Genomic DNA, 25,179 nt, shown 5'->3' with positions numbered 1-25,179 from the left:
GTGTGCTTAGATGTGTCTATACCTGTGAAGAGCTGAAAAGACTAGGAGAACTCTTCTTGGGCAGATTATATGAATTGAGGTGTTAATTTAACAATGTGTATAGTGCATCTGCAGTCAGGAAAAGAAGTAGTGACGATCAGCTAAACATAAATAAATTTGCAGAGGAAACAGTGCTTTAAGGAATAAAAGGCACATCAGAGTATGACAACATGCTTGCCGTCTTCTAGAAGTAGGTGACACTGGACCAACTTCAGTCTAGCTTTCATGTCTTTCGACTTCCCTTCCATACCTCACTTTGGTCTCACAGTCATGTTTTTTTCAGCCCTCACCTCTACCAACCATTGCCTCAATCTTTGCCTCTACTCCTTCCTCAGTTGTGGTTTCTGAATTATTGAGACATCTTTTTTTGCCCCCACTATGTACAATGATTCCTTTATAAATACTGTATTTACAAAGGCCTAAAGCCAGTACTTGGTGACGTTGGTGGGATTCATTCCATTGACTTCAGAGGACTTTGGAACTCACTTTCTCTGTGAATTACAATACTAGTTTCATTTCTTAACCCTTTTCTTAAGTGATGGAATATCAGTGTGGAAGCCAACATGTTCCCAACTGCGAGCCTTGTCTGGTCAGTTCCCGCAACAAAACCTGGAGAACGCATACCATGTTGAAGGGAAGGCAGCCAAGGCAATATGGAAGAAAGCTGAGGTTCTGTTTTTCCAGCTTTGTGGGAAGCAGATGGTAATTGTGGTAATTGTTCTTAGTCTCAGGCCAGATTTATAGTTCCCAAGTTGGGTCTCAGTCCCTGGTTCCTCTGAGGTCAGGTTGGAAAGGATGAATCAGAGGTGAGATCCAGTGATGCATTAAGAGCTTTCCCAGCAAAAACAGAATTAGAGGAACAAGCAAAACCAAATCCCCTCAGTTAATGTTCTTTCCTGAAGTCCAAGAAAAACCAAGCACTTCACATGAATACATCAGGCTCCCAACTGACCTGCAACTTGAAACAGAATAAAGAGAAGTAGGTGCATCACTGTGATATTGTACACTGAAACTGCAAAGCACTGGGCCTGCACATGTTGCATTTCTTCCTCTCTTTCATGTTCTGTCTCTCGGCTTTCTCTGAAACTTAGCTTTACCCCTGTGCAACCACTTCTATGGCCTTTCGCATCTTCAGTGTCCTCTTCACTAGGCTCCAATTACCTGGGGGTGCTGTTTGTAGTTGTCTCTCCTGTTCTTGCAACTTGTATAATTTCTCTTTTCTTAACCATTGCCCAGCCAATCCTGCTCTATTGAAGACCTTTTCCCCTGCTATGGCATTCATCTTCTCATTCCCTGTCTAACTTCTGATAACTTCTTTTCCAAGTGTTACCAGAAACCCTCTAGATAGTGCTGTGAACCATATCCACAGATGGTTATGGATTATATTAGGCAGGATCTACATGCAACTTTAACATTAACTTCCCATTTCAGGGAGCAATGTCTATGGCATACATAAGATTTCTGTATCTGGAGAGCAATTATGTTACGTTTAATGTCTCTGTCTGCTTTTATTTGAGGTTTTGTCTTTAGTGTAACACCCCTCAGTGCAGCATCCGAGCGTTTTTAACTTCTTCCTTCTTAATGTGCAGCAGCACTTTTTTTAGGTAAATGGTTGTTCTTGGTAGAAAGGCAGAAAGTGGTTAATGACTCACTCAAACAGAAATGAAGACTGAATATAGATGAGAAGGGGTGGGTATTTTCTGCTTTTTTTTTTCACTTGCCATTTAATTAAAATTTTACAGAAGAATAATTACAGCTTTAATAAATTTTACAAGATACAATGTCAAGTAAAATGTTAAAAACTCATTGTTAAATAAAATTACCCCCAAAAATCTTTATGAAGTAATATCTGTTTGATAGTTATTAATATGATATCAATGCCACTCAGCCTGAACTGTTTCCTGTTCCATGTGTGCAAACTAAAACACAGCAAAGTGAAAAAAAAAAGCAAAGAAAGTACAAGAACAGCAGAGAAATAGGTTTTACCTGAAGAGCAGTGGGGTGGCATGGAAATTGTGAGAATCCAGAAGTAAAGTTGGCAGTAGGGAGGAGAGAGCTCACAAGCTTCAGTCAGTATTATATTTTCAGGAATAGAAAGGTTAGAGGTGGTGATATAGGACAGGACTTTCTGAAGCACTACAATAAGGCATTTTTATTGAGGCAAGGTTGCTGCTTCTGGTTTTAGTAGGATTTGAGACAATGGGATGGCATGGCTGTGCTGACGGCCATGTTAATGTTTTTTGTGTGTTTTGCTTTCTACCACTGAACAGCTAGACCCCGTCCTTCAACATCAGAAACTATTTATAAGTGATACATTATTAAGACTGCATTTTAATATTCCAAATTAGAACTTAAGACTCTCAGTAGAGATGGGAGATGATTCCTCTTAGAGAGAGCAAGATGATACAGATCACTTTTCTGACACTCCTTTCCCTTGTGAGATGCAGCAGCCCCTGCCAAGCTCAGAAGAGGAGGTGGGAGCTGTACGTCTTGCAGCTGCTTCTTGTGAATGCTTTGGCTCCTAGACCTAGGGAGCCGGTTTGTGGAAAAGAAGGTAATCTAATTGCTGTCTGCAGCTACCTTGTGGGGTGGTTAGAGAGGAGGCAGACAAAGGGACAGAGGTAGCTGTCACAACTTGCAGCATGGGAAATTTTGGTTATATATAAGGAAAAATTTTCTTCATATGCGGTCCAGTGGTCAAACGCTGGAGCCAGTGGCTCAGAGAGGTTAGGGAATGTCCATCTTCGAAACTCAGGTGGGCATGATCCTGAGCAGCCTAAACTAATTTTGAAGTCAGCCCTTCTTTCAGGAAGTTATTGGCTAAAATAACCTCAAGAGGTCCCTGCTAACACAAATAATTCTGTAATATATCCTATATAACCCATGCATCCACTCTGGAATATCTTTACCTGATCTATCAATTACAGGTAAAAGTAAGAAGGAAAGAAATAAAATTAAAGTGGAAGATGAAGGAAATGACACAGACATGACTTGGGTTCTGAAATGTTCTTCTTTGTCTTCTCAGAATAGAAGAAATTGGGAACTGACTTCAGCATAAGACATTCTACAGCAGTGCAAATACTGACCACAGTAATCACAAATTATGACAAAGGATGGCTTCGAGCATTGAGCTGTTTTCTATCACAGTAACATTGGTGGAGGGACAGAAGGAAGACATTGGGTGCCTGAACGGAACATACCTTAGAGGTGAATACATCCAAAATAAAACCTCAAGCTAAGGATCATAAAGTCTTGTATGATATCTATATATAAGATTCACACAGAAGATAGTGCCTGCATGTATTGATAAAAGTAGCTGATGAAAGTATTTATTCTGAATAATTTCTGGAGACAAGTATAACAACAGTAAGATGAAGATAAGGCTTGGATGATAGGAAAGACCAGGAAACCCTCTCTAACAGGAGGTTTGTGAGGCAACTGAGACTATCACTGAAAATGGACGGGACATGACACCAGCAGAAGTATTGAAGAGATTCACCCTACATTTTTGAGGAGGTAGAGTGGATGATCTAAGGTGTTTGCTCTATTATTAGAGCAAAAAGTGAATTGTAGAAGCTGAAGAACAGCCTTCAGAAACATGTGAGCACATATGTGCATTGCACGAATTATGAACTGCATTCTGTGAATTAATATAAGCCATAAGGAAAACTGAAAAGTTGGGAAAATTACAGTGTTCACAGGGCGTATTCTCTTTTACAAGTTACTTTATACTTTTTTCTTCCTTTCTTCATTTTTTTTGCTCTCACATTGCCAGGATCACTGCTTTTTGAATACAGGATTTGGTGATCTCCTTTTGTAGCACTTCAAAATCACTCTTTTGCTTCATTCTCAATGATCAAAGTGCAAGACTGAAGGTCATTAAATACCTGACTTCTTTACCTGACACAAAGGCAAGAATAATGAATTTAGCTAAGAAAATTTAATTTTTCTTGTCTATTAACAATTTATTGGCATGTTTCTTTAGTCAATTCTGTTAAAGTGATCATGCTGGAACTAGATTAGAATTAATTTGGACATTAAAAAAAAAAACCACACCAAAAGAAAACAGTGTGAGTTAGACATAGAATAAACAGTTGAATAGGAGATGCTTTCTTTAACACCTAACTCCCTACTCACCACCACCACCTCCTTCCATCACACAGATACTTTCTTTTAGTAAAAGAGTGTGGGTTTTTTTCTTTTGGCAGTGTTTATCTTAGGGCTCTTTGTGGCTGTCTGTCTACTTGCATCTCACAAACAGTGTAACAGGGTTTATAAGGGCTTTGTCATGTAATTGGCCAGTATCCTAAATAAGTGAAACTAATTCCCTGGACATATAGATGGTGTATAGCATTAAATCCACTTGAGTGGAAAAGATGAATTTGATTATGTTTCTCCCTCCTGCCTGTGAAAAATGATTCCCTTAAGTCTCTTATCTAATATCATGCGGCTTAAGTGCTGAGGCTCCTGGTAATTGCCTTGCAGGACTGTTCCTCATCTAAGAGACATCTGCATCTCATGACTCTCCAGTAGTCTACTGAGAATTCCTTTACACTAATTTCCATCCCCAACTCCTAATTTATCTCTCAGGCTACTCTAAGCAGTACCTTTCAGCTTTTCATTTCTCCAAGGAAATTCATCAGATGTATGCATGCACAAGGGTAAGAACCAGACCACTGCTCAGAGAAAGGCAACTCAGAGGCCACTTGTGATATCTGTTCACGATCCTGGGCAGAGAAACCAGTGTTACTTGGCAGCAGGTGAGGTGGGCGGTGCAGTGGGGTCCGCTTAGGTCTAGGTTTGGTGTAGATACACTTGCTTCATGGGAGAAAGCGGCCATGGGACAACTCTCACAGAACAAGCTGTGAGAGGCTCAGCAGAAGCCTCTGCCTCTCTGTGCTTGTTTAGAAGAAGCCAGCATAGGTCTGAACTCTAGGTTTGAAACTGGATCATCTGTTTATCAAGTAAAAGATGAATCCTAGGAGTCTCTGTTTGTCCTTTCTGCATTTCAGACTAGGCACAGGGAGAAAACACCCAGTTTGTGTTTGGCATTTGCAAGTGAGTGCTTGTGCAGAAGAATGAAGGAGGCTGGAAGAGGGTCTCTGCTGCCTTTGGGTCTCATTTCTATTGCATTGCTTCAAGAGGTGCAGAAAATGCTAATCACTGAAGTGACTAAAAGGAATAAGTAAGTAATGTTACATAATAGCTGTGCTTAATAAAATGAGAGACATCTGTCAGTTCAAGCTCTGCATTTCCCCGGAAGTTAAGAAATAACTAATACGAAACTGCAGCAGGGGAGGTACAGAAGTCTTCTTTCCGTAGAAAAAGATGTCTGTAATGAAAGGATTTTTTCCTGAGCTGACATTAAGCTAATTCCCTCCAGTCCATTCTTAATAGATGGAATGCTTGGAGTCAAATGGCACTTGACCTTGTAAATATCTGGGCACCCACTGGAAGAAAAAAAAAAATCTAACAATACAGAGTCTTTCTAATATAAGTAAATAAGGGTCATTTACCTGCTTCTACTAACCTGAGGTACTATGTTGCTGCATTCCAGAAATACTGAAGCAGCCTTTTCTGTAACAGCCATTTATTCTGAGAGAGTGCAAGATAGTCAGAGCACTCTATAGCAGCCTCTCCTTCGGCCTGTTCTCAGGGGTTTGAACAGTAGCAATTTGTTTTATGGGACATGGCACCCTCCTGCCCTGCTCATGCAAAGAATCAGCCTTTTGTAAGGCTGTTCTGTGCATGCTCAGTACCAGCAGATTGCCTTTCCTGGCACACGCACACGCGAGCATTTCAGAGGGAATGTACGCGCCTCTGTTTTGCCTGACAGATATTTTATTCATGTAGGGCTAATTTGCCTCGTTAGCCACAGGCCCAAGTAAGTGTGATATGCAAGAGTCCTGGCTCTAGGTTAACCTGGGGACACTGTTATCCAGAGGAAGCTCCTTGGGGAATATCCCCTGCTCCCCTTTTCCTCTGGGAAACAAGGGGATGCATATTGTACTTCTCCCTGCAAAGGGGAGGGCTTGCTCCACTCCTTATGCCCACTAGCCTCTTTGGCTGGTGCACAGGAGCAGAGAAGAGATGCTCAGACTGCTCCTTCCACAGCCTTGCACTGTGAGGCAGGGATATAAGGTGAGAGAAACGGTAACTGTGGAGAATTGAGGCAAAGTAGTTATGGTACGTGACCTGCATCAGATGACCCAGCGGCTTTAATTCAGGCCAATAAAGCATGCTAAGTCTTCAAAGAAGGGTAGTTACAATCAATTACAGCATCTAAGGTCACAAGAGACTGTAATTACCTCTCTGATCTCCTGTGTTACACAGCACAGAGGGCATCTATTATAACTATAATAATTATTGTAGTTATTATTACTGTTATATTAGGAAAACTATCCATCTTGATTTTAAAATTTCCAGGGACGCAAAATCATTGGTAGAATATTCACATAGTATGTTACTCCAACTTGCTTAAACTGCCAGTGCTGGTCAGATTATAAATCCATCTGCTAAATCCAGGAGCCCTCTACTACCGATTTCTGGTCTCCAGTGAGAATTTACAGATCAGGCTGAGAACATCCTGTACTTTTGTACATGTACCTGTGGTTAAACCATACAGAGCAAAGGTCTTCACTCTGTCATGACAAAGGGCTTGAGCTGATATGGTGATGTTTGTACGGTTTGCTTCACTGATGCTGCTTGAAAACGCCAGATCATAACCCTCCCTTTGTCCTTTTCTTGTCAGAGATCAATGTATCGTTTTCTGTTGAATTGTGGATAACAGTATGCCCTGCTTTCCTAGTTTGGTATAGCATAATGCACAGATCCCCTCTGTGGCTTTGTACATGGGTATATACCATTAGAATGCAGAAGAATTTAGAGGCAAAAGGCAGTAATTAACATGCCTATAAATTTCCCAGGAGGGAAAAATGTAAGAAACTTGGTCTTCAAAGTGCCTTTGTTTCAGACCTTGTTTAATCTGTACTTTCTTCCTGCCTGCACTGATATAATTTTAATGGGTAATTACTGTAGGAAAATATACCTTCACCCCTGTACAAGATTTATTAACAAATCAAATACCCTATCAGAATGGGAAATGCTGAAAACATGCACATAAAAAATCAAGTTCTTATACGGCATAATCACATTCAGCAACGAAGAATTGTTAGAACTGTGAATATAACCAAATCACAAAACCATAAAAAAAACCCCAGCCCAGTTTGTCCTAGCGATAGATAGTGTCTTTTCAGCAGGGTACTTCCACACAGTGAAACGAGGCTCCTGCACTTACCCTCTGTGTGTATATATATATGTTCACATGTACATGTCTGTTGGCAACCTTTCTTTCATAAATTTTGATCCCATTAACTAATCACAATCTAATTTGACGGGGGGACAAATGCCGTGTATATTGTTACATGGAGTGAACATTAGCAATTGAATAGGAGACAGCGACCTTTTAAGTGCTCCAGCTGAGGGAAGAGTGTAGCGACAGCTCACACCTTATTAGACACCAGACAATACAATGAAGCAGAAACAGCAATCACATCTTTGGGAAAGCTTCAATTAATGATGAGACATAAATCTGCTGGAAGCAGCGCTTGCTTCATCCTGGCGTTCAGAGGACCGCTTAGCACAGCGCATCCCTGGGGGCTTTGCAAAGGGGCAGGAAACAGAGGCACTTATGGAAATCACACTGCAGTGGAGACGCTGTTGTAATAAGCAAGCAAAAGTTGGGTCTTCATATCAGTAAGATCAATTACAACTGCAACCTCTAATTTCATTACTGCTATATCTGTTTTCACAGCTATGGAAGAAATACTTCTTCCTTTCAGAGAATTTTGCAGAATGTGGGCCGCAGCCATTGGCAAAGCTCCCATTGATTCCCAGCCAGAGAATAAACCTCTTCACACACTGTAGTTAATTACAAGCTGTTTGCATTTTTAACTCATGCTCACAATCCAGCTGGAGGATATAGGTTATTATTATTTACTGCTTTTTTTATCTTAGGTCAGGAAAACTGGTATTCATCCAAAAGAGTCTGGGTGTCTTCTGTGGTAAAAAAGAAAGATAAAAAGCAAAACATCACACTTAAAACTTCAGAGGAGAGAGATTTTATCATGCAGTCACCTCCTGCACTGTAAAAAGTAAATAAGAAAGTGCATGACATCACTTATGAGCTAAGCAAGTGGCAAAATAATAAAATGCCTTTGCTGATGGGAAGCATGAACTGATATATGCCTCAGATATCTGACTCTGTTAATTTAGAAATTGCTTTCTTCAGCTGAAAAAAATGTTAAGATGCCCAGTGTCTGCATTTTATTTCTGGTGTTCATGAATCAAACCCACACAAAAATGAGGAGATTGAAATGCACCAGATAGATGTAGAACTGAGATGGGGATGATTAATATTGTTGTGATGAGAAGTATAATTGTCAAAGACTGCAGTTCATGACTAGTTTTAGATGAACTATAGATGGGGAGAATTCACAAAATGATAAAATTTAATTTCAACATGCTTGTGCAAAAGGCTTCAGCTTCTCATTTCACATATTTTCATTTCAAACTGACATAAGCTAAGCAAAATGTTCTGGGTTTTTGGGGGATAGGCAAAAAAATGTAACTCCTTCTAGAGCAACTCCTTCTAGAGCTTGCCTGCGTTGAGGAAAAATACCTTTTTTCTTTAAGAGACGTCTCTTTTGGAACCGTGTTTCCCTTTTCACCTGTCTAGAGGCAGAGATCTCAAGATCCAGCCAGAAGGTGCTACAGGTTAAAATTGCTGGAAGGTCTGTGCTCCATGGTGCATGACAGTTTAAAAGTGTGATGCTCTGGCTTTATCATAATCAAATGTCACACAAGGAGAGGCTGAGAGAGCTGGGACTGCTGAGCCTGGAGAAGAGAGGGCTCCTGGGGACCTTATCCATGTGTATAAATACCTGAGGAGTGGGGACAGGATAAAGAAGATGAAGCCAGTCCCTTTCCAGTGGTGCCCACTGACAGGGCAAGAGGCAATAGGCACAAACCGAAACACATAAAATTCTATTTAATGTTCAGAAAGACCTTTTTTACTGTGCAGATGGTCAAACACTGGAACAAGCTGCCCAGAGAAGCTGTCTCCATCTGTGGAGATATTCAAAATCCAATCGGACACGCTGTCTCACTGACCCTGCTTGCGCAGGGGCTGGACCAGATGAGCTTCAGAGATGTCCACCAGCCTCCATCGTAACTCTATGAAATGGCTTCTTCTCCACCAGCAGTTTTTACTAAACTCTAAAGCTGACTGTTGTGATTTAGCCCCATTGAGTGTCATCCAGTGATCAACTCCAAGCAAAAGAATAGTCATCGGGACATGTTTCTGAGCAAAGAAAATTATTTCTTAACTTCTAAGCAATCTGTTTTCACAAATTATTTATCTGTCAGCTTGAGAGAAAAGATCAGAAAATATCTGTACTTCCCATATGTTTCTTTTGCTGCAGATCATTCGGCCAAGTATTCCTGAATATCTGAATCTGACTTTTAGATTATTATTTTGAAACACTTTGGATAAAACCATATGAAAGCCAAACTTTTCTGCAGGGCATATAGACTGTTTTCCTACTGCCAGCACCAAAAAGATAAATTAGCTTCACTGCAGAAGAGCAGAAGACATTTTGAAGGTTTTCTAGAGATTAGTTTAATTAGCTAATAAACCAAATGGAATACACATATTTCATCGAGATAGCAGAAATGCATTATCTTGAACAATAAGCCCAGCATCTGCATGCAGCTCATGACAGCAAAGAGACTGTGAGTAATACAAGAGATACAGAATTAAGAGGAGAGGAGATGCTGAAGGAGGGGAGGGGTGAGGATACAGACAGAGCTGGCAGGACAGCAAGGACGATCGATATGATGGTTAAGGACATGAGGCTACAGAGGCAGCTGCATTCAGCTCAGGCTACCTTTGCCCAAACCTAGATGAACCATGTGTGAGGCACTTCCACTCCACAGACCACACAGCTGTGTTAATATGCTGAGAGGCCAGTATATTGCTTGGGCACTGTGCCATCTATAGCAGCTCTACGCTGCGTGGGGCCGCAGTTGGCTCTGGGACCAGTTAGCTCAAAAGCTTGCATAGCTCAAGCAAGGGTCTGTCTGTCCCCACCCACACAGGTATGCTCCAAGGACAAATTCCCAGGAGCACCTTAGTTTCTTCCCAAGGAGCTCATGAGTCTGTAACTAGTTCTGAAACAAGCTGAGAGAAGGGAAACATTATAAAGTAAAGCAAGTGGGACATAGGAAAATGGAAATGAGAGATAAAAGTTATTTTAATAATTGTTAAATAGTCTCCTGCTAGGCCTGACATTGGTTTATAAAGGGCCTGCTACACGAGGCAGAGAGGGACTGTAAGGCTGGGGTAGTGGGGGGAGTGAAGGAGAGAGGAAAAATGGAGGAGAAACGAGATCCCCCTTTGGTACATCAGAAAACTGCTGCATTTGTTCAGTAGGCCATGAAGTCACCGCCTAAGGTTTTGGGGTGATTTGTGCCCTTAGGGAAACTTGGAGAATGTAGAGTGTCCTCAAATTAGTTGCAAAATCAACTTTTATTCTGAAAGATGACAGAATGATGTGAGAGAGAATTTAAGGACTGTCCAAAGCAATTAAATTCAAGGAAGGCTTTGCCATTACCATCACTAGAAACATAATTGGTTTTATATAGTGTAGCATAAGATACTCCTGGCAACTGACTGTCCTCTCCATTAAAGCAGAAAGGGATAGGGACCTCTGAACACACACTGAACATAATTAGAAGACATTTTATGAAAAGTAGCCACTGTTTTCAAAATCAGGACTTTTTATTATTGATGAAAAATTTGTTTACTAGTATAAAGAATGACTCATCTGTGATTTTAGTAAATAGACACATTGTTACTCAAAAACAGTTGACCGCCACCAAAACATCCTCAGGTCATTGCTTTTGTACTGCTGTGTAAAGGCCTGCCTTTGGTTTTCTTTTTTTTTTAATTTACATTCTTGATTAGCCTCCTGTATTACAACAGCATCAGTCAAGCTGACTAAATTCAATTGAGTATGAAATGTGAAATCTATTTTCCCAATAATTATTGACTGTAGCTATTTACATTATGAAATCCGTACTCCTACCTGCTTGCTGACAAGACCTTCACCATTTTCTTCATTTTACTTCCATATATTTTCTCCCACAAAAGAAGAATGAAAAATATTTATTTTTTTTCACCCTTTCTGATCACCAGGATAAAATAGTATGATGTACAGGTAATTGTGAATGCTTAAAATACCTTCATTAAAACAGGAACTAGTCCAAACACCATCCTATATAAATGACAGTAAACATCTTGGGTGAACACAGCAATTAGCTTGGGGATCCCATGAGAGAGGCTTCATCTCAAGGTAAACAGATGTGCTCTCTCCCTTAGAGCTGTGACAGATTCACATCCTGTGGTGTTTGGATACAGACCTCCTCACTTGCATTGCACTGGTTCATCCTGTGTGTAAATAAATTAGTATCGTTATCTATGTAAGCTTGTTGTTATGTGTCCTATCACTTTTAAATGGGATGTGGGGCACTTCCAATGAAGGATTCTTAAATATTGTATAAACTTTCCATGTTGGTCCTCCATGGCCTGGATTCTAGCCTTCACCCTGGAAAAAAAAAACAAACACTAAAACCTGTTCTGTTTACTGTGGTTAAGACTGTGATTTTGAGCCACAGCCTTGAGCTATTACTGCTGTGCTGCAGAGCATCCCCAGGAGCTGTTTATCTCTCTGAGTCACAACTCCTTTCCTTTCATCTTGCTCTGTGCAGAAGCAGTAAGTTATTACCAGCCTCAAATTTTATCTCAGGCTACCTCAGCCACCCAGCTGAAAGATACGCTTAAACCCATCTGAATTGGAGGGGACATATAAAATAATTGCCTTTTATTCCTATGCACCAGACCCAGAACCAGGTAATACGTAGGACAGCCAAAGAGGAGGAACCAGTTCTTTGCTATGCTGCAGAGCACACACCATAGGCATGTCCATTGATAGATGAGATTTGGGTTCTTAGATGAAAATATAAATGAGACCTCTATGGATATTTAAAAGAATATTTAAGACTCTCTGTGAGAACAGAAGTATATTCCATTATCCACGCTCAGGCCTGCACTCCTGGAGCTGCAGTGGGGCCCTGTGTCAGCTGGACACTGCCCGCTGCCACCAAGGCAGTGGTGCTCAGGTGGTTCTGTATGTGTGTGCATGTACCTGAGGCTTATGAAGGACTGTGGAACTGTCATCAAAGAGTAAAGCAAGAATAGCACAAGCAGAAATAATGTATGACCCTGAACCACCCCAGATGTGAACACAAATGGGAGTTGTCTGGGTAGAGAAAGATTGACAGCTCTTTGAATCCAAGCACTAAATAAAGACATGCATTTGTGGTGCTCCTAGAAGGACTCTGGTTCCAAAAATCAATGCAAAGATTTGTTCAGCCCAATATGTGGCATTTCTCTCCTTCTCAGACAGACTAATTTTACCTAGAAACTTGCTGTCTGCATTACATCTCCTCTTCTTTTTCCTGCAGATGATAAGGCATTGTCCAAAACTGACTTAATAACAGCAGTAAGAGAGGTGGATTGTCACTTTAGGGAATTCAGACAGCAGTTAAAGTTAATAAAGGTTCAGGCTGCTTCTTTGTGCTGCAAATGCTGTGTGACGGACCAGCCTGCTGAGGAGCCCAGTTGGAGGTGCTGGGCCCCAGATCACTCGTTCAGATGCCAGGATAGTGGCTGCAGCCTTCATTTTCTCCTGAAGACATCTGACATTTGCTTATCTCCATACTTCTCTAGCCCTGCCAGAGAGCTGAAAGTGTAACCTAAGTACAGTCAATGTTGTTCTCTCACACACCAGGACAAGAAATACCATTAGCGTGTCAATGATGTATGAGGCAAATGGTTCCTGTACCCCTCCCTTTTTGTTCAGGGGTTGACCGCAAGCTGTCCTCTCTCCCCTTCCCTCCCACAGTCCATCATGGATCTAAAGCTTTGACCCTCTCTCTCTGCACTGCACTTCTCCTATGCGCAACTGCTTCCCAACAGGGGCTGCAGAATTAGGCATAAGGCAGCATCATGTGACAAATGATGCTCTTCTTGTAGACTGTGCAGAGCTGGAGGTCAAACACACTATTAATAATTCTCTGACTTTTTAAAAGCTGTATTTCCTCCATTTGTTGGCAACATGATTTGAAAGGTCTGTACAAGCCACTTAAACCAGCAGCTGAACAGAGGCGTTTCGGCACTGTCCAATATTGATTTTTGCCTCTAACTCATCTCTTTGCTAAGACTTGTTTCAATATCCTGTGAAGTTTAAATGAAGATATTTCCCATCTCAATAGCAGTGCATTGTCATTTGATACCATAGATAAGCCAGTAGTATTTTCCTTAGTAACGTGGTTTGGCTAAAACAGAAAAAGTGCCACAACATCTCCATTCTGGACCATTGCTGCCCGCAGTGTAGAAAGGCTGAGTGGGGAATGAATGGAGGTGGACTGGAGTGGGGAACCCAGTCACCAGGCTCACCAAGCTCACCCTGTATGAAAAAAAATGAGCACAGTATAGAGCTGTACATCAGACTATTTTTGACTCCAGACAAGGGGTCCCAAGGAACAGGAAACTTCAGTAAATTCAAAGCACTAGTAGGTGCGCTCCCATGAAACAGAATTTTAAAGGAAAAAGACATTCAGGAAATTTAGCAAATCCTTAACCAAAATTAAGGAAACAAGATAAGCATATGTGAAATGTGAAAATGAAAAACTGAACCTGAGCTGGCAATGTGCGCTCACAACCCAGAAAGCCAACTGTATCATGGGCTGCATCAAAAGCAGTGTGGCCAGCAGGTTGAGGGAGGTGATTCTGCCCCTCTACTCCACCCTGGTGAGACCCCACCTGCAGGGCTGCATCCAGCTCTGGAGCCCTCAGCACAGGAAGGATGTGAACCTGTTGGAGCAGGTCCAGAGGAGGACCACAAAAATGATCAGAGGGATGGTACACCTCTTCTACGAGGACAGGCTGCGAGAGTTGGGATTGTTCAGCCTGGAGAAGAGAAGGTTCCAAGCGGACCTTATTGCGGCCTATAAGAAAGATGGGGACAGACTTAGCAGGGCCTGTAGTGACAGGACAAGGGGTAATGGTTTTAAACTAAAAAAGCGTAGTTTTAGACTAGATATAAGGAAGACATTTTTTACAGTGAGGGTGGTGAAACACTGGAACCGCTTTCCCAGAGAGGTGGTAGATGCCCCATCTCTGGAGACATTCGAGGTCAGGTTGGATGGGGCTCTGAGCAACCTGGTCTAGTTGAAGATCTCCCTGCTCACTGCAGGGGGTTGGGACTAGATGACCTTTAAAGGTCCCTTCCAACCCAGATTATTCTATGATTCTATGAAAAATAAGCATTGCAAACATTAGTTTGGTTAATCATGAGAGTGAGCTAAGATATAAGAAATTTCCCCACTGGGGAAATTAGGACATATATTTAATAATTATTTTTTTTTTTTTGTGGGGACAACAGGCAAGGACAGCAAGTGAGATTCTGCTAGAAGAGAAAAAAAAGATCATGAGGAATTGCTCTATATTTATACTAGAAAGGAAAAAAGGCAAAGAAAGAACAGGGTTTCTGCTTTGTGGGGAGGGAGAGAAGCACAATTGAAAATGACTCTGAGAAGGCTGAAGTGCTTCAGCCTATTATTTTTTCTTTACCTCATTACAAAATCTAGAACAATTCAGACTATCCATAGACTTCAGAACTTATGAAGAACTTACGCTGGTAGAGAGCAGAAAAAGAAGATATATAGATACATTATACATCTTCAAATCATGTGAGCCTTATAAAATTCACCCCAGAGTGCTCAGGGAATTGAGTAAAGCTATTTCACAGTCATGAGCAATTATCTTTGAGGACTGATGGAGGGTGAATGAAGTTCCAGAAGACTGGAAAATGACCTCTCAAGAGCTCTTCCAGCCATGGTTACCACTCCTGTAAGGAGGGAAAAACAAAGGTAAGACTGTGACTTATTGATCCGTAGTTCCTTCTTTAGGAAGCCACAGCAGCAAAGCAACTACTTGGTATTCTCACTATAGGCAAAGCATAAAGTTTTGAGAACATGGGGTCAGGCTGGATCAAATCAAAGGCCCATCTACCTCAAAATTGTCTCCTATAGTAGCCTGCAGCAGATACTGCTCTATCTAAAACAAGTATAGGGCAAGCATGCACCAGCGTACTGTCTCAGCTCTTAGCAATCAGAAGCTTAGGGACTTACAGGGCTAGAGACTTTGCATCTTTCTGTTAATAGCCCTCCACGATCCTTAATAGCCCTTAACAATTACTAATCAAGAGATCTTGAAAGTACTGTCTTTATTACATGAAATCAGAAGATAATACATAGAAACTGAAAATTGTCACTTACTTTCTACTACTCTGCCGTTCAGTGAATATTTTTTCATTCCCAGCTTGGATATATTGTTATCAAGTATACATTCATTTCATGAACAGCTAATCTTTGAGAAAAGCAATACCAAAATGTCAGGATAGCTACTTGATATTATTTACATTCGAGCACAGTTACTCTGGCTCGTTTGTCAGAAGTTGCTTCACGATAGAGTTGAACCAAATTTATTTTAAGCTATGAAGAGACAAAAGACAATCTCCTGTAGATGGATACACTGCAGTCGGAGAATAGTAATTAAAGGACTTTATTTACATTTCTAGCTGATCAACATCTTTTAGATACTTCTAATGGGAAGAATTGATTTTTTCCTCTACAAAAGGGACTTAATCAATTTGGCTTCTGGAAATGTTTTATTCAACAATAGCTAAATTCCCCTGCATACACATCTGTCAAAGCAGAGACTATTTTTGGAAAAGAGAAGCCTTTTGTGCTGATATAAAGATACCTGTTTTATTATTTCAACAGAAGCCTATTGATTTTTTTAAACCTTAAAAAAAAAGCTTACTATAATACAAATGCCTTAAATGTGCAAAATCTTCCCCAGATTCCTGTGAATAGTAGCAAAATTTAGTTTGGGTTGACTTTGCCAGGATTTTGAAAAATTATTTTGTACTTGAAATTAAGCAGCATTCTTCAGAAAAAAAAAATATATATATTTGCCATCCCTTTTGTATTAATTTATTCTAGATGTTTTGTAATAATTAAGCTCTTTCTGCAGTGCTGAACTATGACTGAAGAGGCCTTGGTTTCTGTCCTCAGCTCTCCAGCTGGCTCTCTGGGCAAGAGAGGTGAGTTGCTTCATCTGTAAAATGAGGGCAGTATATGTTCTATACAGTGCTTTGGCATCTATGTGCAGGAGGCTGTTAATAAACATTATGTATCATGCCCCTCGATATCTCTCTCACTTCTCAAGCAGTTGTGTACATGCAGATGGAAGCACTTTCAGTGCTGGTCGGTGGGTTATGCACTGGGTGCAGGTGAATAAAAAATACATGTGTTTGCTAGACTGCAATGCCCTTATTCACAACAACAACCTAATGCCCATGAAGTGCAACTCAGTTAACGGTAATACCTCAGTATTTTTACTATATGTAAAGGTGGACAAATCTGCACATAAATGAGCAGAAAACTATTTACAAGTCTTTAACAGAGCAAGTATTTTAACTGTGGATTTGTACTAAAAATCTAATACAAACATGCATTATTTGGCTAATAAAAACATGTATTATTCTAGAGCAGGCACCACACTTATGTTTATAAACAAATATTAACCAGGTTCATATCAAAGAAGAGGTTCTTGTCTGTTTTTTTGCAAATTTATAACAGCCACAATTTAATTGAAACTGATAAGAAAATCAGAGGAGTGTCACCTCCCTGCAGTCTACAGGACTCTTGACCTTGCCAGGACTATAAACATTATGAAAAAGGACCCTGTGAATACAGTATGTGACAATGAATTTTTCAAAATTCATAAAGATTAAGAATTCTGCAAAAAAAAGACTAACAAAATTAATTTAGTGTTTGCTTTCAGTTAGAAAGCCTCCCAGATCTTTAAGCTGATGGATTGTCATACCTATAAATATACATATTCTCTTAACCTCTTACTAACCATCAGTTGCACACTGATGGCTACATCTGGCAGCAGTGCAATGTTACTGCAGCCAATTCGGTCACCTCAGGGACACATTTACTACTGCTACAGCAGTAACAGCCTGAAACCTGAATTGCGAATCAGGGCCCTGTTGTACTCAGTATTGTGGAAACTGGTAATAAGAACAGCCAGCCCCTGCTCCAGCCTGGATCCACACCCACCGTGGCACTCCCACCCACGCTTTGCTTTTATTCACATTGATAGTGGCACAAAAGGCTCTGAGCCTGTCACACTGGAATGAAAAGTGATGTTACAAGGCATAACCTTCAAGGCATACCTTTGTATCACATCTAGGGGAGGAGTAGCACTGTCAGAGGTGGTTAAGGTTCTTCACTCACATGCACTGGGCATTTGGGAGAAACAAAAAACACAAGCCAGGAGCAAACCCCTGGCTCCATGGAGGACCTGCTCAGCTGCTGGCACTGGTCCCTGCTGGCCCCACACCAGCACACCCCCATCGCTGCCCCACTCGGGTACAGCCATGGCATGCTGGTGTCCCTTCTGGAGGGGGGAGGTGAATCCACCACACCTTCCCCGGGCAAGCCAAGGTAGCCATGCCCAGCCCACAGCCCTCCAGGAGCACCACTCCTGCCTCTCCCTGCACCACCCACTGCCACCGGTGCTGCCTGGGGACCTCATGTCCACCCACTTCCACCATGGCTAGCACTGGGCCCAGCACCAGCTGCCATCTAGCCCGGCTGCAGCAAAGCCAGGCTGGGGCGAGGATGTGGTACCAAAGTGGTTACGCATGTGGTTATGGCGGGCAGGGGCTCGGCACTCACCTCCCACCACAGCACCTCCCTGGCCTCACGCAGCCCCGGCCAGTCCCACCCTCCTTCTTTCTCTTTAATTTTTTAGTTATATGGAGTTAGGTGTGACACTGGCACAGCAGAGTTTTAAAGCCTGCATTATCTGGCAATTTCTGACTGGGAAGGACTGGCCGGCAGGGATATGGTCACTGGGTGAGCTCAGGGCAAGCTCAGTGTGCCGAGGCAGGGAGGGGAAGAGCCAACTGCCGCAACCGGCCGCTCAGCGAGGAGCAAGGAGGACCGTGACAACAGTGCTCGGCTTTACAGACCTTTATTTTTCAATCTATACAGAACGCTGTTGCTATTATAATAAGGCATCAAACGCACTATTGAAAAGCTCACGATGGACTGTGACGTTTCGCCCCGTTGTGGATCAAAATGGAGTTTTACAAGGTTAAATTGTTTGCTTTCCCAGTTGGTAAACTTTATATTCATTACAGACAGATTTTTTTTTAAAGAATTACAAAGATTAAAAAACTGTAAACATATCAAAACCGGCAACAACCCAGCACAGCTTCCTAGGAGAGAGTCTCAGGCGTTTCCGCTGCGGGGCTGGCAGTGCAAAGGCAAGGCCGGCTGTGCCTGGGAGCCGCGCTGGGCGCCCGGGGCCCTGGCGGGGCTGGGACCATGCAGCAACGGGCCGCCTTTTTGGTGAGAGTTCCCAGCAGGTGCTGGGCAGTTCCCAAATGGCCACAAATGTCTAACTGGGAAAAAGAAACTGAGAAAACGGGTCACCGGGGAGCTGTTTGAAGAGTGGGGAGCCAGCCAGAGGCTGCCGGTCCCTTGCTGGAGTGTGGGGCATCGTGGGCACCTCCAGCCCAGCTGCAGGCCCCCAGGTTCCTCCAGTGCCCCGGCTCCCTCCAGCAGGAAGGCAGAGGCCAGGGCAGGGCCTGGCCCTTGGACACGTCATGAGGTAGAAAATGGGAAAGCGTCACGTTTTGCTGTTAGGGTCAGTCAGAAATAAACTGACTGACGGCACAAATACCGATATGTTTCCGGGGTACTCCAGGGGGCACCTAAAACCCACCTGGTACACCCCAAAATTTAGATCCCCAAAGAAGGCTCTCCAATGATCCATGATCCATGTGACAACTTTAGCCCAGGCAATGGAAAAAAAAAACCAACAATTTTTCTCATATTTGTATCCTTAAAGCATTTCTTTTCTGAGCAGAGGAAATCAAATTGCAAGGGTGCACGAGAGGGCAATTAATTTTGCCCTTGGCCTCAGCCTTTGGTACAGCCTCATGCGAGGTGAACGACGCGAAGGCTCGTCTGCCAGGCAGCGGCCTAATACATTCGTGTTTTGGTCTCTGTCCCACCACACAGCACGAGAACCTGAGAGTCCAGAGGTTTTATATCACACGACCAACCCACGCAGTCCCGTAATTTGTAAAGGTATCTTTTTGGGTGATCAAAGAAATATCCTGTGAGTTTTTATCTGCTAAACTCCTGCACTCTGAAGGCCTGCCTTCGCCTCTTTCATAGCACACACTAACACCAAAATAAAGAAACTGTGTTAGTCCTGTTACTTAATTTTTCTTACTCCTCACACTTCTGCAGTGTGTATTTAGATTATTAGGTTGACTTACGTTTCCTTAAAATGCTCAGGGAAAATTTGAAGGTTCATTTAAGTATTGCAGGCTCATGATCTGTGACAGGCATTTTACAAAGTGTCAGAAAACTTCTCACTTGATAATAACATACTGACAGTCAGGGGAGCGTTCCCTTTTCTAGTGCTAATAATCAGCATTAAGGCATGCCACGGTTCCTACAAGAAATCTGTGATCCTTACAGCTTTAGCTGTCATCTTGCTGCAATAATGGAATGTACTCCAATTTTCTGCATATGTATTATTAAAAAATAAAAATGATGGCTCTCAAAACCACCAGCCTCAGTTCTAGAGCTTCTGTCACATAGGTGAGTCCAGCAATTATTGTTACAGCCCAGGCTGGTAAAAGGGTATTCATTCCCTTTCTGTCCCCTGCCCCACACCGCCTTGCTGCCCCCAGCTCAGCACTGTTTGCCCTCTCACCTGGCACAGCTTTCCCTGGGCCTCCGGAAGCCAAAGCCAGCCTCCTCCCATCCTCGGAGCAGGATAGAGGCAGCGCTGTCCCCGCAAACCCCACCTCGAGCATGTGTCAGGCCCTGCAGGCAGTGTCCATGTACCCACCAGCAGGCAAAAGCCAGCTGAGGAGGAGCCTTCCCGCTCTGTGTCCTGCTTCTTGGGCTATTTCCTTCCTCACTCTCACCGATCATGACAGGCTGAAGGCTTCTCCTTACATCTGGAAGCTATTCTATTTATTTACCCTAGAAATTCAATCCTAAATCCCTGGTGATGCATCCAGAGGCATGTTAAGCTCCTCAAAGACGACTGTGGAGATGCTGAGTTTCTGCCCGCGAACGTGTTCCGTATCATGACATAAACTGGGAAATTGTCTACTAGGCAGCAGCAGCACCTAATAAGGCTGCTCATTTAATTACCAAATAACACTGAACTAAAGCAGTGGTTAGAGCAGATAACATCCGAAGCAGCATCTCTTTTGCAGGGCCAACATTCAAGCCTGGGTACTACACCATGCTATTTAGTGACCAAAGGCATAAACCTGGAGCATCACGGCTCCTTAGGCCCTCAGCTGAAGGCACCCGCATCAGCACCCACTGCTGGCAAGCAGGAGGCCCTGAACTAGGTGAGTGCCAGACTCAGGTGCTGCACATGTCTCCTAACATGAATAGGCAGAGAAGACGGAATGAGGAACCAGGTGGCAAAATAGCATCCAGCCTCTCTGCATGAGGACCCCAGGTTTCCACCTGCCACTTGTTATTCTGAACCTTGTGCTGCCACATATTCCTGGGTAAATGGGGCATAAAGGAGATCTCCTCCCTTCCCAAGAGAACTCTTCTCAGGTATGTCACAGTGGAGAAAAAAAGTATAATTTTAAAAATATTTTATATTCCTGATATTTGAGACTTAACTTACAACTGAGAAGGCTGTGACAGTGAACCACGTTTCTACTAAGATTCTGCAATCAGGGACTGCACAGACAGAGCTCTTCACTCATGTTTGGCTTTGGCAGGGACACAGGTATATATTAACATACATATATATGTTAACAGGACATACACATATATATTAACCACTGTTCAGTAAGAACTGACAGCGGTGCATACAACAACCTCTGTTGGTTTCTCAGCACTGCAAGAACACAACTTTAATGTTCCACAGAAACCAGCTCATAATTAAGTAAATAGCATCAGTAGTACAGGTTTTGGCTACTGTTCCACAGAACTGTGATTAATAACAACATGTACCCTTGATCACCCACTATGTTAAGTGAGTCCCATGTCAGACAGTCCAACTGCCTGATATTTAACCTTTGTATTTCCTGACAATTTATTTTTTACAAATAAATCGGCTTTTACTGAGTGAGCCCCAGAAAGCTCCTTCCTGACCTTTCCGTGCTGGTTATGAGAAGGCTGACAGCCTAGTGACATAAAACTGAAGTTTCAAAAGGACTAGTAAGATGCAGACAGCCCCAGTATAAGCAAAGCCCTGCAGCTGAGCTTGAGTTTCTTCTGGCATCCGTACTGAAGGAGAAGTGTTCAGTCTCAGCATCCCCAGGCATTTTCATTCTTTGCGTCTTTTGAGATTCCAAACAAGAGGTCAGTTAATTCAATATATGGCAGTTTTCATACAGAGACATCTGTCCACCAGGAACTAAACTTCTTTTATATGGGGTCACTATAGCTATCAGAAGTTAATGACTATCAATCATGGCTAATCTGAACTGAAATGGAGCCACTGACCTCAAGCTGAAAGAGCCTTTTGTCTCCTACCAATACCATGAGCCACATGGTTCCCTGCCCTTTGCCTCTTATTTTATATTTTAAATAATCATCACTAATTGTACTATTGTTTGAAAATATGGGAGGCTTGTGGCAAGTCATGACCAAGTGGTGTTCTTTTTTCCCTTAGCTCTCACTCAGTAGAAGAGAAGCTTAAAATGAAAGGATAAAAAGCATCTCTCTTAATTAAATATTAGCTCTGCCATTCGATTATTGGCCCTGCTTCTTAACAGTATACCAAGTAGACTGTTAATAATTCTGCAGGCTGCAATAATTAACAGCTTCCAAAGTGTCAAGGTCGTTCCTGTTCTGTATGGGAGTAATAAGAAAATTATATAGGCAAGACACCAATGGAATGTTTTATATTAGGATAAAGGAGTATCTGAGGAACCTACTTATCACAAATCTCTTTTTATTCAGTGGTTTTCATTATTTTATATCAGTTGCATTTTCTCTGGCACATTTTCCCTTTACAACAAGTGCTCATTTACTGCAAACATTCGATTATAGAGCTTAAGAAAAAAAACCATTCTTGTCAGACAAATAAACTGCATCACCAGCTATCTTTAGCTGTATCTGTTTTCTTTAATAAAACATATTTTCCTGTAGAAATGCTGCCTTTAAAAATCATGACCACACTAATTATCTACGGCAAGCACATCTTCCTCAACTAATGACAGCTCGAGCATATTATCATTTGCACCAGACTTCATTCTGAAATTGAAAGACCCATAGAGCTTCGCAGACTCCTTGGAGGACGCAAACCTGCTCCTCCGGTACAGCTCCCCTTTCCACATGGACATCATCAGCAGGCTGGAGAGCACCACTCCCCCCAGAGTTAAGAGACACAGCCCAGCGATAACACAGCGGTCCAAGTGAGCCCCGATCCTAGCGCTCTCATTCTCCAGCCTCTCCATCTCCCGGGCAGCCACGGTGCTGGGATCCACAGTCACGTCTCTGGGTACCACATAAGAAATGATCACCAGCAAAATGCCACTAACCAGGAACAAAATGGCACTAATGAACCCGTAGTCCACGGATTTCCCAGCCGCCACCTCCGAGGCAGCATCATCCTCCTCAGAGACCAAGGAAGGAGAATCGTGCACCCACTCAGGTGGCAGCTCCCTGCAGGACCGCTGCTGCAGGGGGGCATCCTGGCAGTGGCCGCCTGTAGGACTAGGGGGACTTCTTGCATGCTCCAGGTTTACATTTTCATCCACGTAGGTGAATGATGTCTCGAGTTCCTGGGCACAGCAGCAGGCTTTCTTCTTCCCTCCATCCTCTTCCCTGGGCAAGCGCTCGGGCAGGTGGCAGGGCTGGGAGGTGCTGGCAGGTGCCCCCTGCTCCGGGGGAGCGGTGCCCGGGGTAGTGGGCTGGGGTGCCAGGGAGGGCTCAGCCACAGGGCCCCGCTGCAAGACCTTGCGATGCCTTTCACAGTGCAGGGCTGCCACAGCAGCGGGTGCTTTGGGGTCCAGCTCGCCCCCCTCATGCTGCTGCTGCTGCTGCTCGTAAGGAGGGGATGGCAGGCTCCAGCCGGCAGCGGTGCCCAGGGGGGCCTGCCTGCTCTCCTCGGCCAGGTAGAGAAGCTCCATGCAAGCCATCGACCTCGTCCTGGCGAGCCCCGACTCCTGGGCTACCACATCCTTCAGCAAACGCTGCCCCTGGCCCACGGGAGCGGCTTCACTGTACCAGAGCTGCTGTATCTCAGAAATCTTCTACGCTTTCACCAACGTTTTGTTAGGGACATGGCTTGTGTCAGCTGTTAAATGATTAAACAAATCCTCTCTGACATTCATTTCTTTTCGGTCTGCAAATGAAATAGCAGAGGGGAAAAAAAACAACACCACCACCACCAAACCCGACAACCTCATGGTGATACATTAATAAACCAAAGAGAAGATAACGCAAATGTAACGCATCAGTCTTCCTCTCAAATGTTCGAGGGGAGATGGCAAACACGATTGTTTTAACCACGCATTTAAAACTGCAATCCTCTTGCAGATCCAAAATCTATTAGGGAGTCTAATCAACCTTTGACACCGATATCCAATTAAGGCAGTAAGTCATTTACGGAGCACAGGATAACCAGAATAACTGTGTAAAATGCCAGAGAAAAGAGACGTCCATTCTTTTAGAAGCAAGGATCTCCCCCGCCCCCTTCTAAATAAAGAATTTTAAACTCAGATTCACCGACTAATTAGAAAGAAACACACAAATCCCATGTAGTTTAATAATCCAGGATCTGGCTTCTCTGGTGGAAATCTGATAATCCTATGGGAAAAGCAGTGCTTTCCTATAGCAGATCTCCAGTTTGATTAAGAGCTTTCGGAATGAAATTATGCCTCAAAGACTGATGACTCAAAGAGGATATTACTTCTCCTCTGCAATTAGTTCGTTATTGCCCCCTTCCCCCGCGCCCCGCCCCGCCCCGCCGGAGGCCGACCGCCCGGTGTCGGGAGGCAAAGCCTGCAGCCCCACACATGTGTTGCATGCCCAGAAAACACACGTGCGCCTATGGCATTTACGTGATCGGTAACAGACGCCGCTCACTCACGCTCTTCTCGGGACCTCGGCGGGAACCGGCCACGCCAGGAGCCGCGATCCCCGCCGGCGCGGGGAGCGCGTGGATCCAGCCGCAACTGTGTGACCCGCGCGACGCGGGGCGCACACACGCACAGCCACACACGCGCCCCGCGGCCAGCAGGAGCACGCCTCCGCCGCCGCCGCCTCCCCGCGGGCTCCCACCTGCCCGGCAGGGCGGCCCGCCCGCCCCGCACACCCACCTACCTCCCTCCCGCCCGCCTCCGCGGCCGGCGCCCCGCGGCGCAGCCGGGCGGCGGCGCCGCGCCCAGCCCAGCCCAGCCCAGCCGCGCCGCGCCGAGGCGGGCAGCGCCGAGGCGAGGCGGGCGGGCTGTGCCGGCGGGCGGGAGGCCGGCGGCACGCTGGGAGTTGTAGTCCGCAGGCGGCCGCGGCGCGGGGGCCGCGCACGGAGCCGCCCGGGTGGGGAGCGGGACCGGGGAGCTGCGCCCCGCTGGGCCTCGCTCCGGGGTTCAAACCTCACCTCAGCCAGCGCCCTCCGAGCCCCGGATTCCAGGCATGGGTCTGGAGAGGAGCCTCAATAAAGCGAGCGTTGTGAGGTTGCTCTGGTGCGTGCGTCTAGCTCGGTCATCACCCAGGCTTTTTTTTTTTTTTCCATAATCACGAGAGCTCACGACTTACTGCATGCAAACATAAAATCAGACTGTCAGATGATCGCAGCATTCCCAGAACTGAGACTTCAAGAAATGTACTCGCTGCAGGAGACGTGCACCCTCCACGCTGGCAGACTATCCA

General features: G+C 43.9%; 1 protein-coding gene across 4 annotated transcripts; it reads right to left on the bottom strand.

Annotated features, from left to right (window-relative positions):
- Nucleotides 1-22,241: 22,241 nt before the first annotated feature.
- TMEM74 (transmembrane protein 74) lies at nucleotides 22,242-24,750 on the bottom strand. 4 transcript variants are annotated; one of them, XM_064442226.1, is made up of 2 exons: nucleotides 24,634-24,750; nucleotides 22,242-23,653 (listed from the first exon to the last, which is right to left on the bottom strand). In XM_064442226.1, exon 2 carries the CDS (start codon nucleotides 23,445-23,447, stop codon nucleotides 22,485-22,487), a length of 963 nt encoding a protein of 320 aa, XP_064298296.1. In that variant the 5' UTR covers nucleotides 23,448-23,653; nucleotides 24,634-24,750; the 3' UTR covers nucleotides 22,242-22,484. The 4 variants fall into 4 exon arrangements, with proteins under 4 accessions (XP_064298296.1, XP_064298298.1, XP_064298299.1 ...); XM_064442228.1 differs by having other exon boundaries at nucleotides 22,242-23,605; XM_064442229.1 differs by lacking the exon at nucleotides 24,634-24,750 and adding an exon at nucleotides 24,372-24,593 and having other exon boundaries at nucleotides 22,242-23,605.
- Between the last annotated feature and the right edge of the window lie 429 nt (nucleotides 24,751-25,179).

Source organism: Phalacrocorax carbo, chromosome 2, assembly GCF_963921805.1.
Source record: "Phalacrocorax carbo chromosome 2, bPhaCar2.1, whole genome shotgun sequence".
Lineage (NCBI taxonomy): Eukaryota > Metazoa > Chordata > Aves > Suliformes > Phalacrocoracidae > Phalacrocorax > Phalacrocorax carbo.
The sequence above is the reverse complement of the archived record's forward strand: the minus strand, read 5'-3'. Positions and strand labels throughout refer to the sequence as shown.